Raw genomic sequence first — 26,221 nt, forward strand, 5'->3', positions numbered from 1 at the left:
AAAGACTACTTGGAGGATTCCACTGGAAAAACCTTCACAAATGAATGCCCCACAGCCGCTTCGGTTCAAGCCAAGGAGAGTAGGCTTGCACATTAAAGAACCAGGATGTGAAATGCTGGAAGAGTCCCAGGAGGATGCGCCAGCAGGAAGCATGGTGGTGTCTACTGACTGCAAGAGGGAGGAAGGGGGGGAGGGACAGGGAGGGACTCCCCCCAAACACCCCCAGATGGAGTCCAAGGGACAACTCTCTTCTCCCTTTTTGCTCAGAGCTGGGATCTTTCCTCCCTAGAGATCCGGATGGTCAGTGACAAGAACATGATTTCTGAGCCAGAAAGATCCCCATTCAGACCTGGACTTTGCCACTTGCCAATTGCATAAGAAACAGTGGGAAAGGTTTTCAACTTTCTCATCCATGAAATAGGGACAATCATACCCTTTTGCAGGATGTGAGGATTAGCAGTCTTTGATGTCTATTTAGAGAATGAGTGTCGATACCACGTCTGGCTCATAGTAGGTCATAATTCAGTACAGCTGCTATTGTTAGAAAGTACCTGACAGGTGGCTATGGGCAGAGAAGGCCAAGGAAAAGAGAAGAGGGGAAAAACTAAAATCCCCGGGGTGTGGATTTGGAAGAATAAATTCTACCTCCTGCCCTCCTTTGGTTTCTGGGAAGTGAAAGCCTGAGTGACCCAGGACAAGAAAACCAACGCTCTGACTGTCCAGGTTCAAGATCTAACAGTTGCTTTGCAAACATTCACGGAGTTCATGTGCATTGCACTGTGAGGTGCTGGGGGGGGTGCAGGGGGGCACAGAAGCAGGGGCTGGGGTGTAGCGCAGCATGGTGAGCACTGGGAAGCGGGTTAAACATCCTGGCCCGATCATTGAATTATACACTTAAGTGGGTGAACGCTGCAGCATGTAAATTGTACCTTATTAAAATGGTTTGAAAACAAAACGTCCTGGGTCAGATCATTACCAGCTGTGTGGCCTTGTGTAAATCAGGCATTTCCTCTGGGAGCCTCAGTTGTTTGCCTGCAGGAATCCTACCCTGCACTAAATAATAAAGGCTGCCTTCAACCAACCTCACAGTTGGTCTTGGGACCCACTTTAAAGCAAAATAATGCACCTCAAAGCCCTCTGTGGACTGGAAGGTACCATGCAAATGGAAGGCTCCATCGTCACCACTTTCTGCTCTGCTAAAATGGAGAAGCTCAGGGGAGGAGACTTCAGTGAGCTAGAGGGGCCAGTGGCGTTCTTGGAGGAGGCGGGCTTGAGTGAGATCTGGAGGATCAGTGGGATCTGGATGACGAGGAGGAAGAGGAGGAAGGAGGCACTGCCGTGGAAGGAATAGCTAAGGAGGTGGGAAGCGTGGGCCGTGTCTCTGGGGCAGTGACAAGACGCGTCCCGCTGGACGGGATGCTTCCCACAGGGCATGGGGTACAAACTGGCTGCTTATGGACCGTATGTGGCCCACAGAGTTAGACAGTTAAACATTTCTAGAACATTCCACGTTTCTGGTTTCTTGTGTAAAATGGGAAGACTTTGTCAAAGCCAGGCCCACATTCCAGCCTGGCCCAAATCCGGTGGACCTATCATAGCCCCAACTACTCGCCACCAAGGTCACATCACTCGTTGGCCCTGCTGAGCTTGCCCCTACAGACAGTTCTGTTTGTAACCTCTGGTATAGGGGAACAGGCAGAGGAGAAGGCCGGGAAGACAGCTGGGGTCAGGTGTGTGATAGAAAGCACAGCAGCTCTGGGATCAGAAAAGCGTGGGTCCAAATCCCCCCTCCATCACCTCCTAGCGAGAGACAGTAGTAAGCAGGTTCCTGAATCTCAGTGTACTCACTGTTGTTTTTCAAAGACATTATATGATGGTAACTACACTTGCGGCGAACACAGCCTAGGGTACGGAGTTGTCTCATCACTACGTTGTACACCTGAAACTAACGTACCATTGTGTGTCAACAATACTTCAATAAAAATTTAAAAATAAAAGACGTCATAGGAGGCATGCTTCCATGGTACCTGACAGACTTGGTCTTCAGCGTGGTATTATTATTGCCTACTGTCAGGCTAAGAGTATGTACTGAATCTGGCAGAACCCGGGGAGCTACAGGAGAGTCCTGAGTCGAGGTGGGGGGCAGATGATGTGGGAAAAGTGCATTTCATGAAAGGCGCCTCTGACAGTGATGTACGTGCAGGGCAGACAGCAGCAGGAAGGAGAAGGGGTGAGGCGGGTGGGGGCAGTTAGGGGTGCTTCGAAGAGAGGAAAGCTGACTCTAAAGGTTGTAGAGTTTGCAGGCTGGGGCAAGAGTACCAATGGGGGCCCACACATTTTTGCCATTATACTGAAGAGTTCTAAATGAAGCTAACACATTGTTCAACGTGTTCTGCCTGGATGAATATACGTAACAGCCTGGAAGGCCGAGTTCAAATGTGGGGTTCGCCAATTCCTTGTCCCGCTGGAACACCATGACCCTGGAGGCGCCTGTTCCTGGCCTGAGCCTGCTGCCTCACCCCCTGCGGGAAACCCTTGGAGGTTCCCCCCGGCACATGCAAGCTCTGGCGACCCAGTCCTCCATTAGCGACCCTTGGCCATTCTGCTGCCCAAGGGTGTGGACTCTGCTTGTGCTCTCTGGGAGGTGGGAGGGGGGTTAGGGTTACCCAGGGGAGAGACCGACCTAGGCCAGGAAATTGTGGGCGTAAAAGCTCCAGGGTCCTAGAGGGCAAGATTTAATAAAGGGGCCTAGCCTCTCCGTGGCGAGTGGATTCGGGGAGGGAGGGGGACTCCCGAGCCCTGGAGGAGGGGTGCGCAGGAGGAAAGCCTGCACGGCGGCGGGGGGGAGGGGGGGCCCAGGCAGCTAACGGGCTGGGGCTCCAGCGGGCCAGGCAGGTACCTTTGGCGAGGGAGATGTTCCTGAGCGCGATGGAGTGCTCCCAGTCTTTGAGACGCAGGTCCTCGGTGACGGTGTTGAGCACGGCCAGCTCCTGCTTGAGCTGCAGCGCCATGCCCATGTGCACCAGCCGCATGCGGCGCGTGTCCTCGCTGGCGTTGCTGACGAGCACCTGCAGGTCCTGCAGCCGCGTGCTGTGCAGGGCCACGTCATAGGACAGGCTGCGGTTGAGGCCGCGCAGCGCGCCGCCCACGTCGGCCAGCTCCTCGCCCAGGACGCCCACCCTGTGCGCCAGCCCGTCCAGCAGGCCCGCGTGGCGCCGCAGCAGCAGCTGGCTGCGGTTGCTCTCCACCTGCAGCTGGTAGAGCTCCAGCTGCGCCGCGTCGCTCTGCTGCCCGGTGCGGTCCCGCAGCAGGGCCACCGCCTGCTCGGTCTGCGCCGCCTGGGCCTGCAGCCCCCACAGCGCGCCCTCCAGCCGCTGCACCGCGCCCGCCAGCGCCAGCAGCGAGTCCGACTGGTTCTGCAGCGCGTCCTGCACCTTCCACACCTGCTCGGTCAAGTCCGCCTGCAGCGGAGCGTGCAGCAGCCGCAGCTGCAAGTCCCGGAAGCTCTCGTTCAGCCGGTTCACGTTCCGGGTCAGCACCTTCAGGTCGTCGGGGGAGCTCCGCGGCCTGGACACTGCAGAGGAGGGGGTGGGGGGAGGGGAGATATGAGCTCCGCTGGGAGGGTCTCGGGTCCCGGGAGGCAGGCCCAGCCGGAGCCTAGCATCCAGTAGGCGCTCAGTGAAGGGAAAGCAGAGGGTGGCTATGGTGGAGTGCCTCAGTAGATCCCGCGCACGGTGCTAAGCCACTGGCCCCCATACTGGTCTGCCCATTAGACTCACCTGGTGAGGCGTCCCGCCCACAAAAGTTGTGATCCACTTGGTCTGGGGTGTGACCTGGGATTTGGCATTTTTAAAAGAGCCCAAGATAATTCTAAGGTGCAGAGCAGTCGTACTCAACTCACCGTATGGGTGAGGTCGATCCACGTAACATGGTCATTTCTGTATGTCGAAAATGGCCAGATATCAGCAGCTTCACGTGGCTAGCCCTGATATATTGAGTGTTATCCTCTCAACTTTAGAAAGCTGGTACTATTATTATCCCTCTTTCGGGTCAGAGCTGTTAAAATCCCCCCAAAGTAGAATAGCAAGTAAGTCCTGGAGCCAGGATTCCAACGCAGGAAATTCTGGGCTTGCTTGCTCCAGAAGCTGGGTGCTTCCCTACAAGTGTGCCCCAGAACTGTTTGAAGGGAGCACACCAGCAGTGGACTCAGCCAGGCTCTAGGCAACACTGTCTTTCCCAGCCTCCTGAGTCCAGGCTCCCATCCCCCACCCCTGCTCCTCTGCTGCGCCAAGAGCCCCAGGTACAGATGCTTTTCTATTCATACCCTCCCTTCTCTGCCTCCTCCAAACCCTTCCCCCAAATCCTCTATTTCCCTCCTCAAGCAAACAACCCACCTCAGTGACTTTTCACCCTTTCCTTTTGGAGAGGCTCCCTTTTCTTGGTTATAAGCAGCTATTTCACAAGAGTAAGGGGAAGGCTGTGCATCTTAAGAATTAGTCTAGCATCTGGTGTCTCCTGGAGGCTTGTGGACTCTGCTGACTCAGGTTCCCCACACACCCCAGAAGTCAAGGGATGCTGCTTGTCTGCTGTGCGCTGTCCATGGCTGTACCCACCTCTGCTCTGCACACTAGAGAAATGGAAACTAGCGTGGGACAGGGTAGGAGGTGGGAGCAGATGAAGCACAGAGGGAATTCTGCCTTGGAAATCTTGGGATGGGGAGAGCAAGGAACTTTGTCCGCAGCCTGTTCAGACAAAGATAACTTGGGATAGGATAGCTCTCTCCCAGAACCTCAGGTGGGAAGGGGGCGGATAGGTTGTTCACGTGTTTGAGCCATCCTTCGGTGATGCTTCTGGAGGCGCACAGCATCTGTGGTGGCCACTCTGGAGGGGCTGAGTCACTGCAGATTAGACTCAGAGACCCACAGCACTAGGTGGGGACTTGGAGTCCCCATCTCAACATCTCCCTCACCCAGAACTTTAATCTCCAAGAAGATCACATGCCGAGTTGGCATCCAGCCTCTGCTTATACCCGTTTTTCTGCCTTCAGTTACTTCTAACTGTTGGAATGTTCTGCATTCGCTTCAGACTGGAAATCTGCCTTCCCGTAGTTTCGATCCACTGGTCCTGCCCTTTGGGGTCATATAGAGTTAGTAAAACATTTTTTTTCCCATGAGACAGCTCTTCAGAATTTCAAAACTTCTGGTTTGAAATCTGTATTACGTTCATCTGTTCTCTCATGACTAGGTTCTAAGCCTCCCTCCATATATCCTGGCTGCCCTCCTGTGCACACACTCCAGGGTGTCAACATCCCCTTAGGGGTGGTGCTTTATCTAAGTGTGCTTTTCCAAGGTGTGGACAGACTGGACAAATTATGGTAGAAGGATCGTCTCCTTCATTCTGGGCATGAGACTTCTCATGTGGCCCAAACCGGGCCCTGTTTAGCCTCATCTGGGCTTTGTGGATTTTGGTCATTGGATTTGGGTCTATGCAGTCTTTGGTGAAAAACCTCCCCAATTTACGGATGGAAAGACTGAGGCTAGGAGAGTATAAGTGAACTGCCCAAAGGCATGCATTCTGCCTCCTGGTCCAATGGTTCATGTCACTGCTCCGTGCTCTGGAAGCTGAGCTACAGAGTTGTCAATACAAGTTGAGGCTCTGGGGAAATGAATTCATGACCCAGTCACAACCACAGGAATTGTCTGCCTAAGAAATCATCATAGGCCAGGCTTTGATTTTAAAGCCAGTGTGTGTCCCATATTCGACCCAGATTGGTTGGCAAGTATTAGAGACAGGGTGACTGGAAAACAGAAAGCCCGGTAATTTAGTGTCAGTCCCTGCCCACGATGCCCCTGGAGTTCAGAGAGACACTGCAGCTTATCAGATGTAGTAAGAACACTCTGAGCTTTGCAAATTCTGGTTTGAAACCTGAATTGTGAGTGACTGAGGGGAACAGCACAACCTACTTGCTTTGAGTTTCAGGTCGGCCAGAAGCAGCAACAAAACACTCCTACCCTCTGCCGGCTCCCCGGTGACTCCTTCCCTCTGCAGGTGACGCACGTGCCTGATGGGTGCTCTGTGCCCTCAGAGGGCCCTGGCCTTGCCCATCAGCCCTCCTCTCAGAACGTGCCAGCCCTAGGGCCTTTCTCTCTGTCCAGAAAACTGGGCTGAAACTTGCCCATGTGGTGTGGTTGACAGTCAGCTTCCCCATCCCTCAGAGTTCATTTGGTCTTTTCTTATTGTTCATTGCACAACCAGTATAAACAGACACCCAAATAAAAGAGAGAAAAAAATTCTTCCACGTTCCCACAGCCTCCAACAAAGCACACTGGGTTTCTTTCTCTTGCTTCGTTCCTAAGCATCCCCAATCTTTACAATTTGACTTCTGAGTTGGTTTTTTCCCCTTAAAATGATTATTTCATAAATATCTTCCCATCCTTCTGTCTGTCTTTTATAATTTTGGTGGCCCCGTAGAGCCCAGCAAGGGGATGTGTGGTAATTTACCCATTCTCTTACCATTAAAAATTGTTTTCAATCATAGCAAAACAAATGCCGAAAGGTCTCTCCTTGTTTTGAATGTTTTCCTAACAACAAATTCCCAGAAGTTGGATTAGTAGATGGAAAGGTATAAACATTTTTGTGATTCTAAAACACTCTGGCCAAATCACTTCCCCCAAAGTTGTATGTATTTACAGGCACATTATAGATTTTTAAATGTACCACTTTAAACATGCCAGATACTCAGTGCAAGGGGTGTTCACAGATCTTCATATTGTTAATTTCACAGATGTAAAATAGCACCTTGTTATTTTTTGTGTTAGTATATGTGCATTTTAGAGGTGGCCTTTTCAAGGGAATGCATTAGCTCAAAGGAATGATTTAGACATTTTAGGTACCCAGGCTACTTAGAACAGAAATTATTTGGAGGGGTACATCCTCTCCGGGCACCAAATCATACTGTAGAAGCCTGGAGCAGCCTCCCTTTTTCGGGATCACTTACCCACCCCAAAAATGAATTATCTCCTTCCAACAGTCACAGTGTGTTCTCAGCCCACACCACCACCACCACCCACCCTCTTCCCCCATTTAATTCCTTCCAGATGTTTGCTGTCCTCAACAGGGAACAATTCTTCCTTGAGTGTGACTCTCTTAATTCATGTTTATGCAAAAAGTTCATTTATCTCTCTGCCTGGCGTACTTTCTTTTAATGTGCTTTCATTATTCTTCAACTTTTATACTTTCACAAAGGAGACAAGAAATCATAGAGTAACAATAATAACTGGCATTTCCCGAGAACTTACTATGTGTCTGCACTATTCTAAGTGCTCGTCACATTAATACACTCCATCACGTAACTACCCTATGAGATAAATATTACGATTATCCTCAGATTCCAAACGAGGAACCTGACGCATAGAGAGGTTAGGTAACTCACAAGGTCACACAGCCAATAGAGGGAGGAGACTGACTTTGGGCCCTGGGCAGTTTGGTTCCAGAGCTCCCCGCTCTTGACTGTTCCGTGGTATTGTTAAAAGGATGAACAATTTTTTTTTTAAACATCGACATACAAACATGGAATAAGCTTTTGAAGATAGTGAGTTCCCCATCATAAACTCAGGCTGGAGTCAGGCTGCTCGGCAGGAATCATGTAGACATTCAAACTTGGATTCTGATTCAGTACTGAGGGCTGAATCCTAATTAACGTGTTAATGCATGTAATACTGTTAATAATACATGATGAGTGCATTAACGTCTGCCTTAGGCCATGTCCTGGGCTATGAGGCTTGCACACACACACCTCCTGCAGCCTTCTTGCCAGCACAGCAAGTGAACATTGCCTCCCCACCCACTCCCCGGCCCCGAGTCAGCCCTCTGTTCCACAGTTGTCTTTTATATTAATTGAAAAAAAGCCATCACGTGCTAGTGCAGTGGAGGTGCTCCAGATGTGACTGACCACAGAGGCTGTCTTCCCCAAATGCATCTGGCATACCTGCGATGCCTGCAAGCCAGAAGGTCCTCGTGTGGGCAGGGAGGAAGAAAGCTAAGCATTCTGTTTGGTGTGACCTGGCTGAAACCTTGGGCGGTGGTGTCAATGACCCTTTATCTTTGCATAAAAGTTTGCACCCATTACCTCTTAATTTTCAACATAACTAACCTGGGGAGGTAGGCGGGGCAAGTATTTATAAGCTAATCTAAGGATGAAAACAAGCGTCAAGAGATTGCCAGAAGTATCAAGTAAGGATGAATTGGGGTCCTGTGTCCCCTAATCCAGCACATCCTCAAAACCTACTGCTGGGATAGTCAGTCACTAACTGAACTCCAAGTTCTATAGGGGGAAGGAGGGCGGGAGGTGACATTTACTAAGCACCTGCTGTGTGCCAAACTCCATTCTCCTCTCTTACCGGAAGTTGCTTCATTCGCTCTTCCCAACAACCTTGTGGACCTTATTAGGCCCATTTTAGACGAAGAAGCTCACGAAGGTGGCAGAGCACAATAGCAGGCTGTGGCTGCTCAGGCTCTGAGGGTCCCGCGGGCTCTACCACGTTTCCTCCCTTGCACAAAACGGCATAGAGCACCTGTCCCCTGTCTTGGCAGGGGAGCACTGTTGGAGTGCACTGGCTCTACTCCAGCCCACGGGGCAGGAGGACTAGTCAGGGGCTGGGAGAGCAGGAAGTGACGTGGCATCTGAGCCACTTGGGGGAGGGCGACCCACGGGGCTGGGGAGGGGCAGGCACTAGAACACTGCCAGATGCCATGCAGTTCCCCTGGTGATCCTCCCAAGCCTGCAGGCACACGGTATCACCATTTTGTAGGAGAAAATAGCAACACTAGAGAGATTAAGGAACCAGCTCACGGCCACCCTGCTCCAGGAGTCCACACTTCTTTCATTGCCCCACGCCGTGGTACTGCCTTGTCTTCATGTTGGCCAGGGACACAGGAGGAAGGGAGGCAGGCGGGTATCAGAAGTCATAGATCATGTTAAGGGCACAGTGTGGGAATGGATGGGGCTGAAATGAAACTACAAAGTGAGCTTGTTGATAGAAGCACCACGAGAAAGAGGGAGGCCTTCTTTCAGGGGGTCTGCAGAGCTGGCTTGAATTTGCTGAGCTCTGGATACATGGGACTTTAATAGAAAATGAATTTAAAAGTGGACACTAGAGGTGCGTGGGTGGCTCACTTGGTTAAGCATCTGACTCCTGGTCTGGTTTCACATTATGATCTCATGGTTCATGGGCTCAAGCCCTGTGTTGGGCTCTGCTCTGACAGTGTGGAGCCTGCTTGGGATTTTCTCTCTCCCTCTCTCTCTGCCCCTCCCCTGCTCATACATGTGCACTTTCTTGCTCATTCTATCTCTCAAAATAAACAAATAAACTTAAAAAAAAAGCGGAACCTAATATTCCTCCAGAATGTGTAACAATTAGGTTATCACCAGAGCTTTATGATTTAAAGTGATGCACACCTTTATTAGGGTTCTCCTGGCTCCAAGACACAGGAGGGAACCAGGGACAGCCTCGGGGCATGTTCCCCGTGCAGTCCCACAGGGCTCCAGGCTCAGAAGGGGACTGTACTGGGGCTTTATGCTCTGCAGTCACCATTTTGAACTTTTGATGATTTTTCTTTGAGTCTGTGTAAGTGAAGTCTGATAGGACATTGGCACCTCGGCCTATGTGCAGCACAACCTCCCGCCAGCCTGGGACGAAGTCTCCTACCCCCACCAAGGGCCCCTGCCCCAACAGGGACATCAGGATCCAGTCAGTTCCAGAAGGATCTGCACTCATGCTGGAGCATCCTTGTGCCTGGTATTGTTATTGTAAACAGCAAATAAAAACCAGCATGACAGGTCAAGAGGTAATAGAAGAAAAGAAACAGCTTTGGGTGCCTGGGTGGCTCAGTCGGTTAAGCATCAGACTTTGGCTCAGATCACAATCTCACGGTTCATGAGTTTGAGTCCCACATCAGGTGAACTCAAGCCCCACCTCGGATGAGCCCTGCTTCTCTCTGTCTCTCTCTCTCTTTCTCTCTCCCCTCGTGGGATTCTCTCTCTTCCTCTCTCTCTGCTGCCCTCTCTCACACACAAAAAAGAAAAGAAAAGGAAAAATAAAAGAAAAGAAAAACAGCGCTTTTTTTCCTGCTTCTGGAACAGGGAACCCTACATTTTCATTGTGCACTGGGCCCTGTGAATTATATAGCTGGTCCTGGAGAAAACTAACAACTGTCCATTTTCTGGGGCCCCATGGCAACCCAGAACAGACAAATCCCAGGCAGATCTGTCTTGGTCAGCTCAGGCTGCCATAACAGAATACTGAGGCCTGGTGGCTTAGACAAGACATTTATGTTCCAGCTCTGGAGGCTGGAACTCTAAGATCAAGGTGCCAGAAAGGTTGGTTTCTACCGAGACCTCTTTCCTTGGCTTGCAAATGTCTGCTTTCTAGTTGCATCCACGTGTGGTCTGTTCGCTGTGTGCACATCCCTGGTGTCTCTTCCTCTTCTTAGAGGGACACCTGTCCTATTGGATTTGGGCCCCACCCTTATGACCTCATTTAACCTTAATTACCTCCTTAAAAGACCTATCTCCAAATACAGTCACATCAGAAGTTAGGACTTTGACATATGAATCCACGACAGGGGGCTAATTCAGTCCATAACAGTGTCCTTTAACACCCCAATGACCAGGAGATGCATGGGTATAGAGAATGAGTTTCTGTTGCCCTCTTGGGGGTACAGAGAATAATGTTGAGGACGAGCGTATGTAATCTACTCTTCCAAGCAGTTGCACAGTGAGAAGTGACCACGACAGGGCAGATTTACATCGTGACTGTTGAGGGGAGCAGCTTCAGCTCATACTGTTTGAGGTTTCTGAGGGACCTCCAGGCAGAGATGCCCAGAAGGCTGTTGGAATTGGGGCCCACCAAGAGAGAGCTGGAAGTGCAGATATGGGAGTCACCAGCCATACATAAGTGCAGATGTTGTGCCAATGAATGAGGTCAACCATAATGAGAAAACAAGTGTTGGGGTGTGGTTTGGTGCCTGAGGGGAGAGGAGAAGGCGTGGGGCTACTGCCAGCCTTAATAGAAATTCTGCAATGTCATCTCTGATGATGAGCTCCCTCTGTGCAAGGGAGGCCCTGTGGTTTTCCAGTCTTCTCCATATCAAAGCAATCAGTGAAGGTTTGTGCCAACACTGAAGATAGCCATGTAGGTTGGTCAAATAAACGCCCTCACATTGGTGACTGGCTGTGGATGTGAGGTTGCAAAGAGAGGGATGGTCCAGGAAACAATGCTTGGCTTCCAAAGGGCTCTGCATGGCTCTCGTTCAATGGGGCCATCTGCTAGGGGCCAGTCACTTAGAGATAGATGGAGGAACTTCTTGGCAACCCCAACCCAGAACACCAGGCGACCTAAGTTTACTTCTGTGGGAAAATTGTAAGGTCCTATAAGAGATCTTGAAAGGATTGCCTCAAGAATTGTGGTCAAACTGGTCCCTCTTAGAATGCCTTGTCTTTCCATAACTATTGTCTTAATCATCATTCAATTCACACCTCTTCTAAGAAGCCCTCCCAGAGCCTTTTCTACTCCCAGTTGGATGAAGTTTGCTGCTTTTATCTCTACTATACTAATCATCACCATAAAATGCAGTGACACTCATCAACCTCTTCCATTATTCTGAGAGCCTCAGGAGGGCAGGCACCTTACCTATTTACATACCCTAGGCACTTGTTCAAGGAATTGAGTGTGCAAGCCACAGGCAGGATTAAGAAAAAAATAACTCTTTTGGGTAGTTTTTGTTTTTTTAGCATAACTTAAAAACTGGAGTGTCATAATGGGTTGAATAGTGTCCTCTCAAAATTTATGTTTACCTGGAGCCTCAGAATGTGACCTTATTTGGACATTATCGGAAGATGTAATTGGTTAAGATGAGGTCTTACTGGGTCAGGGTGGGCTCTTAACCCAGTGACTGGCATCCTTATAAAGATAAGAGGACATTCGTAGACACAAGGAGGAAAAGGCCATGTAAAGATGGAGGTGTACATTGGAATAATGCAGCCCCAGGAGTAAGAACACCGAGGGCTGTCAGCAGCCACCGGAAGTTTGGAGAGGTGCATGAAGTGGATTCTCCCTCAGAGTCTACAGAAGAGACTAGCCGTACTGGCACCTTAATTTGGCCCCTGTAGCTGCCAGAACTGTGAGAAAGTGTGGCACTTTGTCAGGTGGCCACAGGACACGAATACAGGTATCCAAGGCTGGGTGGCTTCCTTTGGTGTAGGACACGAATACAGGTATCCAAGGCTGGGTGGCTTCCTTTGGTGTCAAGGAAGAGATCTAGGCAGGAGTGAGGTGTCACTGAAGTGGAGGAAAGCACAAATAGGCTGCTTGGTGGTGACTGAGGAATGGTCACTAGGAGGTTTAACAAGAGAAGAGAATACGGGCTACTGTGGATGGAATGTTTGTGTCTCCCCCAGAATTCACGTGGAAGCCCTAAACCTCAACGCGATGGCATATGGAGTTGGGGGCGTTGGGAGGTGATTAGGTTTAGGTGAGGTCCGTGAGGGTGGGGACTTCATGATGTGCTTAAAGTCCTCAGAAGGAGAGAAAGAGACCATATAAGGACACAGCAAGAACGCCACCTGCAGGCCAGGAAGAGAGCCCTCACCAGAAGCCTACCGTGCCGGTGCCCTGATCTCAGACTTCCAGACTCCAGAACTGTAAGGAATAAGTGTCCGTTGTGTAAGCTGCCCAGTCCATGGTATTTTGTTATAGCAGCTGTAGCACAGTAAGACAAGGCCCTCAGTAGGGGGTCTGGGTGCAGCAACAGGGCCACCAGGCAGGGTGAGTCTTGAGCTCGCCAGATAGATGATCCAAAAGCACCACCTGCAGGGTGAGGGCATCTCAGGCATGGGACAGTCAGCGAGCAGGACTGTAGGGCCCAGCCTCGAGGGGAAGAGCTGGGAAGGGCAGGCAGGATGCAAGCACCAAAACAGAAGCCAGTCCTGGAGCTACAGGCACAAAGGAGCGGAGACAACTGAGGCTGGGACAGTGTGAGGGGCTCAGGATCCCAGGAAAGCTGGCGGTACAGAGTCAGGATGAGCCTCAAGAGCACCTGACCTGCAAGGACACATCTGGATTCTAGAACTGGCTATTCACTGGCCAGGGTGGGTTGATTCTAGGCACATTTGGACACATCTGGATTCTAGAACTTGCAGGGTAGGTTGCTCAAATGCTGCCTGCTCTCAGCTGCTTGTGGGCATCAGGAAGGACCGAGGCAGGGGAAGGAAGCAGATGAGGAAGGGAAGTACTGGGGCTCATTCATAAGGACCCAAAGAGGAGGGCAGCATGTTGGTAAATTTTTGGTGAGCTCTATCATCTATCACCTATCTATCATCTATCTATCTATCTATCTATCTATTATCTATCTATCTTTATCTTATTTCTGGTTCAGAATGGCCCGAATGCCTACCTGCACTGGGCTTTATCAGTTCATAGGCAGGTGTCTCTCACTGAGCAAGCAAAGGTAGCCAATTCTGGGTCTTGTATGCAAGGTCCAACAAACAGGCAAATGATGAAGACCACCTGCCCACTGGAATGGTGAGTTGGCCGCAACCCAGATGCCCAGCCTTTACAAATAGATCCCGTCTCTGGCACATCGGTGAGCACAGACTGTGAACTGGAGGATGCACGGAGTACAGGCTGGCTAGTAGCCAGGTGATGGCCACAGATATTCATATTAGGATGGCCTGGCACAGCCTCAAAGGAAGCAAACCCCCCACCAACATATTTATTACTTTCTGCAGAGGTGTGGCTGGAGACTCTGTGCTCCTGGCACAAGGGTTCCCTTTGGTGGTCCAAGCAGATGGAGTCTCTGGTAATTCACTGTGGATTACTGTGGAAATGAGATCCAAGATGCATTATAAATCAAAAGGCTCCTATGGAGGAGACGGCCCCAGGATTCCAATTTCAAGACTAGAGTATCTGAAATCATTACCAGAGATGTCAGGAAACCCAGCATTTTGATGGCATGCATACATCTATTCGGAAAAAGACTAACTCTTTGTGAATTCACAGATGGAATTAGGACTTGCTGTTTAGACATAGACATGGCAGGCACCTTTTCTTGTAATTCAGGGCCTCTCATGTCCTTTTTAAAAAAAATTTTTTAACGTTTATTTATTTTTGAGACAGAGAGAGACAGAGCATGAGCGGGGGAGGGGCAGAGAGAGAGGGAGACACAGAATCTGCGAAGCAGGCTCCAGGCCCCAGGCTCTGAGCTGTCAGTGCAGGGCCTGATGTAGGGCTCGAACTCACAAACTGTGAGATCATGACCTGAGCCAAAGTCAGAAGTTTAACTGACTGAGCCACCCAGGTGCCCCAGGGACTTGCTGTTTAGACCAACACAGTGCCTAATACAGAACTTGAACCCAGTAGGTGGTCAATGAATAAGTTGTCAAATGATTAAGTGAATGATTCAAAATAGAGAGTGTTATGGGGCCAAGAAGCGCCTGCATCTCTCCTGAGAAATAGAAGGATGAGCAGAGATGGACAGAGCAGCCCGTGGGCCCTGCCTCACACTCTCAGCCTACATTTTATTCCACCCAGGGCCACAATGACCCCTTCCAGGTGGCTGAAACCCGGCAGCACCTCACTTTATCTACACTCCCATCTCTTGCTTTCTCCCCCGGGGCTTCTATGGCTTCTCAGAATTGTGGAAACCACCTGGACCTCATCCATGCATGGCCTAGATCCTCAGGAGGAAACTTGGCCTACAGGGGCAGGGGCTGGTCAATAAATGCTCTTCACACACAGGCAATTCTGCAGCTCTTACCACATAGCTCTTTAGAAGTCCTGGCAGACTGATCCCCAGTGGCCATTGGTGGAGACCAACTCAAGGAAATCATCCTTCTTTCCGGTCTTCCCCGTCTCCCACTCCTGCTTGCCAGATTCACTTCGCACAATAAATTTCCAAGCCTGTGTCTCAGGCTCTGATGTCCATAGAAATCCCAGGCTAAGACATGAAGCATCACAAAGGGGATGGCTCTCTTCCCATCTTTCTTTTTTGCTCTTTGCTTCTTTTTTTGTTTTTAAGTTTACTTATTTAGAGAGAGACAGAGACAGTGCGAGTGGGGGAGGAGCAGAGAGAGAGGGAGACAGAGAATCCAAAGCAGGCTCCACACTGCCAGCTACAGACCCCAACATGGGACTCGAACCCACAAACTGCAAGATCATGACCTGAGCTCAAACCAAGAGTTGGACGTTTAACCGACTGAGCCACCCACGAGCCCTGCTCTTTGCTTCTTTACATCTCAATTCCCCATTGTCCAAGAGCTACAGATAAGTTTGAAATTAGGATATTCATTTGTTCATTCATGTATTAGGTCATCCAATAGTGTATGTGAAGTGTCAATTCACCATATGGGTCGGGGTGATAATAAATACAGAGAAGTCTAGAATACAAGCTTTCCTATCAAAAAATTTATCATTTGCTTAGGGAGAAAGCTACACACACACAAAAAGGAACCTGTTTAAACTCTTCAGTTCTAATGTGTTTCAAAATGTTCACTGGGAAATGAAAGCACCAAACCCATCATTAAGATTATCTGAAGAAGTTGGACATGATGAGTGTAATCAGTGAACACTCTTCAGTAGTGGGGGCTCAGGGTTCTGTGTGTATTTTTGTCAGATGTCTCCCTCAGCGATGTGGATAATGAACTGGGGAGGTCACGAACTCAGGGAGGAACACGGAGTAGGAGGCTGTGGTCCTGGTGACAGAAGAAGGTCTAGAAGCAGAACTGTGCCTGCCGGGATGCAGAGGAGGGACACGCACAAGGCATGATAAAGAAATAGCATTGTGAGAACTCAGCGGCCTCTCAGAATTGGAAGCTGACAAGGAGGAAGGCTTCAATACCATTGAATGACACAGCATCTGGTGACAGGCAATCCTCAGACCTGTTGAATCAATCATGAATCATCATGATGACCAAAGCTGGCAAGAGTAATGTTGCAGATGACAATATCAACATTCAAAATTACCTTAATGGGTGTGAAATCTCAGCTGAAGGCAAGAGGATTACATAAACAGAGACAAATGTGGTATTTTGCCTTTACATCAGACTCTGAAATAGTCTGGATCCTGCATGAGTGAGCTGGTAATTGTCAATATTCCTACCTATACCTCAGATACTCCATATACCTCTCTTAATCCTCAAAGCAACCTGGAAAATGGGCACCGTTATCCCCACTTTAAAGATGGGGTAGCTGAAGCTTATAGAAATCAAGTAAGTCTTGCAAGGTCTCCTAGCCAGGGAGGGACAGACTCAAAATGTAGAGCCAGGGTCTTCTGACACTAACTCCAGGGTCGCCCTCTGCACCAGACTCTCTTCTTGGCTTCACATCATGCTGTGGGGGGTGGTGGTGGAAGGAAACAAACATGCACCATGAAAAAAAAAGGTACGATGTTATCGTCCAGTGTTGTAAATACAATTACTGCCCGTGGTTATCCTAAGGTGCACCTGAAGTCCCCCTGCAAGCTTCAATGGGTCATCCAGAGACAGGCAGGTCTATTAAGCATTCTACCCATGGATGATTTTTGTTATTGTCTCTCTCTTTCTCTTTCTCATCTTTGTTTATTTTATTTATTTTTTGGCGGGGAGGATGTTTTTGAAAACACAAGTGAGCGGTGTTTTAGTCTGCTTGGACTGCCATAAATAAATACCACAGGCTGCAGGGTTTAAACAACAGACATTTGTTTCTCACAGATCTGGAGGCTGGACGTCTGGGAGCAAAGTGTCCGCAGGGTTGATTTTTCCTGAGGCCTCTCGTTTTGGCTTGAAGATGGCTGGGTTCACCCTGGGTCCTCACATGGCCTTCCCTCTACGTGTGTGTCTGTGTCCTAATCTCCTCTTCTAGGCACACCAGTCATATCGGAGTAGGGCCTGTCCCAGTGATTACTTCTTTAAAGACCGTATCTCCAAATCTAGTTACTTGGAGATACATTCTGAGGTCTGGAGGGTTAGGGCTTCAACATAGGAATTTTGAGGGAAGCACAATTTAACCTATAGCCATCTCATTAACCAATGAGGATCTTTACTAGAGATGGTCTGGGAGGAAGTTGGGATGGACCGTAAAGGTGGGCGCTGATTTTCAAGCCTTGGTCATGCCCTTAGATGGAACTGGTCCCGAAGACTCAGAAGGACCTAAAATGTGGCCAGTGAGAGTCTCATGGGGCCAGGCTGCCTGGAGCCCCACCTACCAAACACTTCTTGAAATTACTGCTGCCTGTGGGTAATGCACACTTGGGGCCTCCAATTCTGCTTAGAAACTTAGAAGTCCTCTTGCAGGGAATCTTCTCAATACTTTAATGTGCTTGTTGGTCTGTTCTTGCAGCTAGTGCTAGGAAATGGTCTTCAAAGACTTGAAAGACTTACTAACTGAATATAGTTATAGAAAAAATAAAAACCTCTCCTGACAAACCCAAAGCTTGTTCTCAAAGCACATGTGGAAAATGGAGTGCTATTTAGATAGGGGCGACTTGCCCACGATACACTGATTTTTCCTAGGGTATCATTTCAGCTATGTTGGCATTTAAGCTAAAGTCCCCGTTGATACACAATATAATTAAGTCCCCAATCTGTAATGACACAGTACTTCATGAGGGGTGTAAATACCAGTCTTCGAGAGCCCAAAGTGGTTCTTATCTCTAGCAGTTTTCATCATATTTGAAAAGTAAGGGGAGGGGTGCCTGGGTGGCTCAGTCAGTTAAGCGTCCAACTTCGGCTCAGGTTATGATCTCACAGTTACTGAGTTCGAACCCCGCGTCGGGCTCTGTGCTTATAGCTCAGAGCCTGGAGCTTGCTTCAGATTCTGTGTCTCCCTCTCTCTTTGCCCCATCCCCACTCATGCTCTGTCTCGCTCTGTCTTAAAAGTAAATAAAACATTAAAAAATTTTTTAAAAAAAGAAAAGTAAGGGGAGAGGAATCCCTAACTTGCTGGATTTCACTTCATGCATGATCCTTCTTTTTTAAGAAAAATATTTTGAAGCTTATTTATTTATTTCTAGAGACACAGAGAGAGGGAGCAGGGGAGAGGCATAGAGAGAAGGGGAGAGAGAGAGAGAGAGAGAGAGAGAGAGAGAGAGAGAGAAAGAGAGAGAGAGAGAATCCCAAGCAGGCTACACACTGTCAGCACAGATCCCGATGCGGGGCTCGAACTCACGAAACATGAGATCATGACTTGAGCCGAAACCAAGAGTCAGGTGCTCAACCGACTGAGCCACCCAGGCACCCCCATGAGTGACTCTTCTATTTAAATGTGGTGCCTACCCACCACAAAGCAGGAAATCCTTTCAAGAATCTCATCCTATCACTGAGCTAGCAGGTTGATCATTTACGTAGTTTTAAAAGCAGACAAGTGGCTTGAACTTTATTAAGAACAGACGTGAGAGCATTCCAGCACTTATTGCAGAAATATCCTCCGCTGATGTAATAATCAGGTCCAGAATAATTAGTAAAAGGAGAATCTTTCATTGATTCAGTACTTCCTGATCATCAGGCATTGTGCTGGACACTTTACCACTTATGGAATACCTGATGCCCACTCAGCTCTTTTCATTTTTATAGCAGTCCTCAGAGATAGATGTTGTGGAGGAAATAGGGTTTTTGATCTACAGGCCAGATACTCACATCAATGTGAAAATTATACGTATGTGGTGGAACAGGCATCTTTTGTGTTCCGCTACCTTAAATAGCATGCTTCTTCTGCCTGCTTCACCAAAGGCCGGGCCCATGGTTGGACACTGGAGAGATTACTTGTGTGGGCTCTACAAAGACTGTCCTGGGCAGGCCACAGTGCTGGAGCTGAGGTCTGTGCTTTCAAGGTGTGGGCAATCTCTTTCTCAATCTGGTGACATTGTTTCAACCTCCAAGCTCCCTTCTCCAGGCCCCCCAATGGGATCTCTTGTCCCTGACCTTCTAACTCACAAATGTGCACTGCAGCTCTCAGCAGAAATCAGACAAGAAAGGGGCAAAGGCAGGCCTGGAAGTTACCTTGGTGACCATCTAGATGCCCCTCCCTATTTCACAGGTTAAAAGATGAGAGTCCTAAGGGGACCTGAGTGGCTCAGTTGGCTGACTGACTCTTGCTTTCAGCTCGGGTCATGATCTCATGGCTCGTGAGTTCAAGCCCCACATTGGGCTGTGTGCTGACAATGCAGAGCCTGCTTGGGATTCTCTCTCTCTCTCTTTCTCTGCTCCTCCATTGCTCACTCTCTCCTTCTCTCTCTCTTAGATAAACTTAAAAAAATAAATAACTTAAAAACTTAAGTTAAATAAACATCTTTTTAAAGATTTTTTTTTAGTGTTTTATTTATATTTGAGACAGAGAGAGACAGAGCATGAGCAGGAGAGGGGCAGAGACAGAGGGAGACACAGAATCCAAAGCAGGCGCCAGGCTCTGAGCTGTCAGCACAGAGCCCGACATGGGGTTCAAACTCACAAACCACGAGATCATGATGTGGGCCAAAGTTGGACGCTTAACCGACTGAGCCACCCAGGCGCCCCAAGTTAAATAAATATCTTAAAAAAAAAAAATGGAGTCCTAGACAGAAGAACCCTCCTGCCCTACAGCTAGACAGAGGTATAGATAGGCCATCCACTAAACTGGATGGAAGAAGAGAGAAAACTACTATCAATGGGTGTAGTACTCAGTACTGGGTACTCAGTACCAGGCTGTAGGCTGGATGTTGTCATGCATTGTATCTCATGTGATCCTCTGATATCACTGTTCCTACGTCCAGTTTTAGATGAGATGTGTTCTGGATTTTATATAATAATTATATATACATGTGTGTATATCCATATAAAATTATTTTCTGTATATTATGCTTTGACATCTTCAGAAACCTTTCTAGCTAGGGAGAAACTGCTTCTCTTGGAACTAGCCAATTCTTAGAGATAGCAAGTGGCCCAGCTGGGGGCACACCTTTGACGGCCCCTCTGGAATCACACCTCCTCTATCTGGCCCCCAGAAGCACTATTCCTCTGCCTCTGTCATCCCAGGGCCGAGTACGAGGCAAGTGGAGACCACCTCAGTAGCCTAAAATCCACCAAAATTATTCAAGCTAGCCAATCCTGAATTACTTACACCGTCCTGCCTTTCCCCCAGAAACCACAATAAAGGCCCTAACTGCTCCCGTCACTCTTGTGTCTGCCTCCTAAGCACCCTGGTGCTTCCCCACGTGGCCTTGTGTGGGCGCAGGCCTCCTGTCTCCAGCACCTGTGAGTACATGACACCTTGTTTGCCTGAGCTGCTCCCCTGTCTCCTCTTGTGGCATCACCTGACTGGCCATGTCATAAAAAAAGTACAAAGTATGTTCACATGTCAGTCGTACAGGTGAAGCTTGCAGAGATGGAGTGGCTGGTTCAAGATGGTTCATGACAACACCACCGGGCGATGGCAGATCCAGCTTTAACCACCCCCCCCCACCCCCCCGGGGCTGCCTGACTTTCCGCCCTACCCCAGTGCACAGTCCACCCCTCCCAGGCTAGCAGGAGCCTGCTTACACCGGGTTACCGGCGTCCTCCTCCGTCTCCCCAGTCTGCCCCCGGGCTGCAGTCACATGAGGCCCTAATCTGAAATCAGTGAGGGCAGCAAGCGTGTTTCTCTGTTTCTATCTCTCCGGACAATTTGTTCCGTGAGTGCTTGTTTTCAAACAGCTCCGTATCAAGTCCCCGGGGTTTCCACACGGCTCCTGGTTGGAGGGGTGTGAGCTCTCCCTGTTGGACGTTTTTCTCAAATCCATCTTTCTTCGCTCGTTGAGCTTGTCACAAAGTATTTTTAGGAGGTTGGAGATTATTCTCACTAATAGGCATGTAAGGAATCTGGGCCAGATTTGCCAGGAAATCTAAATACTTATTGGGTTTCCTCTTGTCCAAACACGAGGTTGGCAGCCCTTGTGTCAAATCTCTCACATTACTGTTTTTCAAAAATTGGACTCACCAGGCACTAAGATGCTTTGAGCTGAAAGCGACCTTAATAATCATTCACTTCTCATTTTCAGACGAGGAAATGAAGGCTGAGAAAGGTGATATGAAATGCCCCCACGTCATCCAGAGCTAGTACTCTCATTTCTTGAAGCCCAGGTCACTTGTCTTTCTATGAGATCACCCTGCTATCCAGGAAGCCAGAATTAGGTATCAACCCCCCCAGCCACCCGCCCACTCATCCATCTAGTCCATCCATCTATCCATCCATGCAAACCATCTTTGATGATGATGCAAAAAGCGTTTCCACCTAAACAGAGAGAGCTTTTCCGGTGGAAAACATTGACACTAAGAGTTACTTTGAAGTAATCATCGGTCCCCAGAGCATCTTGAATTATTAGGTTGGATATCTTTAATATTGTAAAAATATTTAGTATTGCAAAGAGACATATGAAATCGTGCCGGTGACAATCATCAGTCACAATATGATGTGATATGAATTCAGAGCCTTTCCTACAAAAGGGAAAATTTTAACGACAACTTTAAACATACTGTAGTAAGAAACATCGCCTCTATGTCGTGTTCACAATGTCCGTTTCAAACACTGACAGCTTTGTGTGGAGTACAAAAGGTTATATAAAAGAAGTGGACAATTTTATAGACTCTGAGAATCAGACGGGCCCTTAGACACATTAGAAACATTAGAAGGGAAGGAATATTAAACTTAGAATCCAAAGTCTTGTGCATCACTTAACTCACTACTCTCAGACAAGGGAATTCATCATTCTGAGTCCCTTCCTTTTCATCTAAAAGTAGAATTAACAACATCTACCACAGGAGGGTGTTGTGAGGACTAAAGAAAAGAATAAACCTTAACTGAGCATTTACTATGGACCAGGCATTGAGTTTTGTGTTTTATGCAGATATGATCTCATTTGATAAAAGTATATGGGAAGAAAACCTCACATATATTGCAAAGCTCTGTTCAAATTCATGCTATTGGCATTTACCTACACCCTCTGCTCCAGAGGCTCTCCCTTTCTTCATTGATTATCAGATTCGTGGGCTCATTGATTATCAGATTTGTGGGCATTCACACTCATCATGGAACACTGAACCGTTGGATAGAGGTTTACATTTTACAAAGCACTGTGAGGCACATTATTTTCTTCACGTTTGTGACTTTCTGACAGCCTGAACACATAACTCTTCACTTTCTTCACTCCCAGCGTCCCCCAGTACAGTTCACCCTAGGACCTGTAAACATTTGGTATTTTGGAAAGTGATCCCCCTCTTTTCAAACCACCACTAAGCTTGTCGGCTTTCTCACTGTCTTCAGTGGGCAGATTGATCCCAGGAACTTGACATCCTCCATTAGCTCCCCCTCACCCCCACCGGCTATACTTGAATCACTGTTGTACCTGGATTCACAGCTGCTTTCATGTGTCCCAGGCCTCTGGGGAAGTGTACCTACCTCTGTAGGCATCAATGATAAACCCAAGGCAACCTCTTTCTGCACCTTTCCTTGCTTTACCTCTTAGACAGCACAGTCCTGCTGATGAAGTGTGCGGACTTGGCTCATTCTCGTGCTGTTTGCATATACCTGGAGTTGAACTGCTTTGAGTGGATTGGTGGGGAAAAAATCCCTTAGCTGTCATTCAAAAGCTTCTTGGAGCCTCTAAATGCCCAAGCCTGCTTTATCCCTCACTCTTTCAAGTAAACCTGAACTTAATTTACCAAGAATATGAAAGCCACTTAGCATGAACCCTATGTCCTCTGCACCTTGCACCTCTCTGCCTCCACATTGTTTCCAGGATCGGAGGGTGAAGCCCTGGGGTCCCTTCTCAAGGTGACCTGCAGCCCCTGATTCTATGCCACCCCTGCTGCTTCCCCACAGGAAGCCTATGGGGGAAGATGCCTGTGACTCCCTCAAGGACCCATGCCCAGCTGGAGCACCCAGTGGGAGGGAGAGCGGGACAGTTAAGCGGTTACCTCCCAACTAATGAGGATTTCCCACAAGCAGTCATTTAAATATTTGAAGACAGATCTCCTTTCCTTAAGGTTTCAAGTCCCTCCAGGAGCAGTCATTTTTTGAACGTGTTTCAGCTTGTCTGCATCCAGTGGTAAATGTTTAACAACCGGTCCTCTAGGAGAACAACAAAACTCCCACTTTGTAGTGCTTGCCAGTTTCTGAGGTGTAAATACTCCCACTATGGCCAATCTCAAGCTACCAACGTGACGTCACTAAATATGGGGTTGGGAAAAGATGCACTCGATTGGAACCGACTCTAGCACGCCATGGTCTGCCTCTGTTTATAACCGTAGCGCCCAGACAGGAAAATAACATTAAGGATGGTCAGAAATGTTAGAAAAATCTTCACCTTATCACTAGCTTTGTAATCACGGAGTTAGGCAAGCATTGTCAATGGATGCTAAAATCATCGTGTGGCGGATTGTTGATATCCGTACAGTAGCAGAGTATCTCCCACAGATCCCTTCTTAATTAGAAAGGGAACAAAGATATCTTTACAGTAGATAAAGACCTTAACCAAGTGATCATATTTGGCATTACCAATAAAGGGGAAAAAATGATACCATATGCCCCCTGATGTGATGCACTGAGCTGAATTTAATAAAGTATTTCTGCCAAGAATTTTTAACCTGTATCTAATCATGGAGAAACAAACAGACCCACTGAAATTAAGGAACATTACAGCAAGCAAGTGACCTACATTCTTCAAAAATATCGTTGATGTCATGAAAAACTATGAATGGCTAGGAGCCATTCTAGATAAAAGAAGACTACAGAGACGTGATATAACCAAATGCCTGATATTGGATCGGATCCTGGATCAGGGCGAAAAACAAAAATGCTATGAGGGACATTACTGGAGCAACTGCAGAAAGTTAACTATGCACTATATGTTTGTAATTGTACTTACTGTACCAAAGTTAAATTTCCTGAACTTAACAACTGTAAGTGGTGATATAAGAGAACTTCCTTGTTTTTGGAAGTACTTACTAAAGTATTTAAGGGTAAAGTTTGCAATTTACTTTCAAATGGTTCCACAACAATAAAAATAGGAATAATAATAGTGGGGGGGGGGAGGACTAGGGGGGGAGGCAGAAAGAGAGAGAAAAATGTAGCAAAATGTTAACAACTGATGAATCCAGATGAAAAAGCGTACAGGAGTGCTTATTATACAATGTTTCCAACTTCTCTGTAGGTTCAAAAATGTTTTCAAAAGAAAAAACTGAAAAAAAGAGACAAACACTGAGGAATTGCAGAGTTGTCTAATCTGCAGAGGGTCCAATGGGACTCTCACCTCTCTTATTCTCCATACTATACCTCTATTAATATGAGTCCTACTGCAATCACTTTTGGTGAGCACCCACATCATACATTGGCTCATATTGCCAAGCTCAACCCCTAAACCTTGCTTTAAAATTGCTATCAGGCACATCTTCCCTCTGCTGTAGCATAGAATCTCATGCTCATCCATATTCGATTCTAAGATCTGGACTAACTCCCTGGGACTCAGACTCATTTTGGATTTGAGCTCTGCATTCCTTTGAATTGAATACAGATCTCTGAACCGCAAAGAACATAAACATGTTATCTGGAATTGAATTACATTCGACAAAATTTACTGAGCACAATGTGCAAAGCAGTAGATCAGGTACAAAGAAGTCAGCAATAACTAAATAAGATGTGATCATCGATTGTAGGACTCTGGAAGGAAAGAACTAGGCCTTCTACTTCCTTGGTGACCCATAGCACCCCATGCTAGTGAACAGGTGGTCTATACTTAATAAGTAAGCAGACCAGAGGGCTTACAGAGGGTTTAAGGGCTTAAGTTCCCTTAAGAGATGATATAATGAATAATCAAATATATGAAAAACTTTATGAGATCATTAGCTAACAAAGAGATATAAAATAAAACAAAATGAAATCTCTCTGAAAATAATGGGACAGTGCTACATCATGCTGGCAAGAGTGTGGTGAAAACTAGTATGTTTATACATCACTGATGACAGTGTAAAACGCTTTTGGAACGCCATTTGGCAAGATCTATCAAGAGCCATAAAAATGTTCACGTCCTCTGTTCAGTAATGTCACCCCTGGGAATTTACCCTCTGGAAATAATCCAAAAAGAGGGAAACACTATAGCACAAAGAAACTCATTGCCCTTTTGTTTGTAGAAGTGGAAAATGGAGAAGTCATGAATGAACAATTCAAGGCTAATTAAATCGTGGGCCCATCAGTTAGGTGGATTTTGATGAAACCCTATAAACAACAGCTATGAGGTCTGTTATGCAACAGTGTGGGAAGTGCATATGCTATAATATTAAGCAAACGCACACATGCACACACACACACAGGATTAAAAGAAAACTGGGATTACTAAAAATAATTGATTTTTTAATCAACGGAATTATAGGTAATTTTGACTCTAGTTCCTGATGGTATTGCTTTGTTGGAGGAATATAAAGAATTTAAAATAATCAGGTAAGGGAGGAATGAGGAAATGATTGTGTTATGGGCTGAATTGTGCTCCCCATCCCCCCCCCCTTTTTTTTGTATATCGAAGTACCAACACCTTAACACGTTGGCAATATTTGAAGATAATGTCTTTAAAGGAGGTGATCAAATTAAAATGAAATCATCCCATATGACTGGTGCTCTCATAAGAAGAGGAAAAGACACCAGGCACAGGCAGCAAAGAGAGGTGACCTTGTGAAAAGGCAGCAAGAGATTGGCATCTGTACATGGAGAAGAGAAGAGGCCTCGGAGGAAATCAGTCGTGCCACTACCTTGATCGTGGACTTCTAGTCTCTAAAACTGTGAGAAAAAAAATCAATTTCTATTGCTTAAGTCACCCAGCCTGTGATATTTTGTTATGGTGGCTCCAGCAAACTAATACAGACTGTAACAGTCAACCTAGCCAGGCAGGGCCGATCCAGCTCTATCCAAGGATCTGATAACCAGAAGACTGGATGTGGTAGAATGGTCATTATTGACACTCCAAATGTACCTAGGACCAGAGAATCTAATGAGGTCCCTTCTGCCATCCTCATCCCAGCGAGTGGAGTATCCAGTTTCCAGGGAGTGGCTCTAAAACTTGTTACAGGGGCACTTGGGTGGCTCAGTTGGTTGAGCGTCTGACTCTTGATTTTGGCTCAGGTTATGATCTCACGGTTGTGAGCTGGAGCCCCGTGTTGGGCTCCATGTTGAGTGTAGAGCCTGCTTGGGAT

At 47.5% G+C, this 26,221-nt stretch overlaps 1 protein-coding gene across 2 annotated transcripts in view; it reads right to left on the reverse strand.

The window, feature by feature from the left end:
* SCARA5 (scavenger receptor class A member 5) overlaps nt 1–26,221 on the reverse strand; it is a 126,940-nt gene that overhangs the window by 48,301 nt on the left and 52,418 nt on the right. For both annotated transcript variants that reach the window (XM_047856944.1, XM_047856943.1), the window contains exon 4: nt 2,900–3,574. In XM_047856944.1, the coding sequence (XP_047712900.1) occupies nt 2,900–3,574 (675 nt within the window). The remainder of the gene's footprint in view (nt 1–2,899; nt 3,575–26,221) is intronic.

The sequence above is a fragment of the Prionailurus viverrinus genome, chromosome B1 (assembly GCF_022837055.1).
Source record: "Prionailurus viverrinus isolate Anna chromosome B1, UM_Priviv_1.0, whole genome shotgun sequence".
NCBI classification, from domain to species: Eukaryota; Metazoa; Chordata; class Mammalia; order Carnivora; family Felidae; genus Prionailurus; species Prionailurus viverrinus.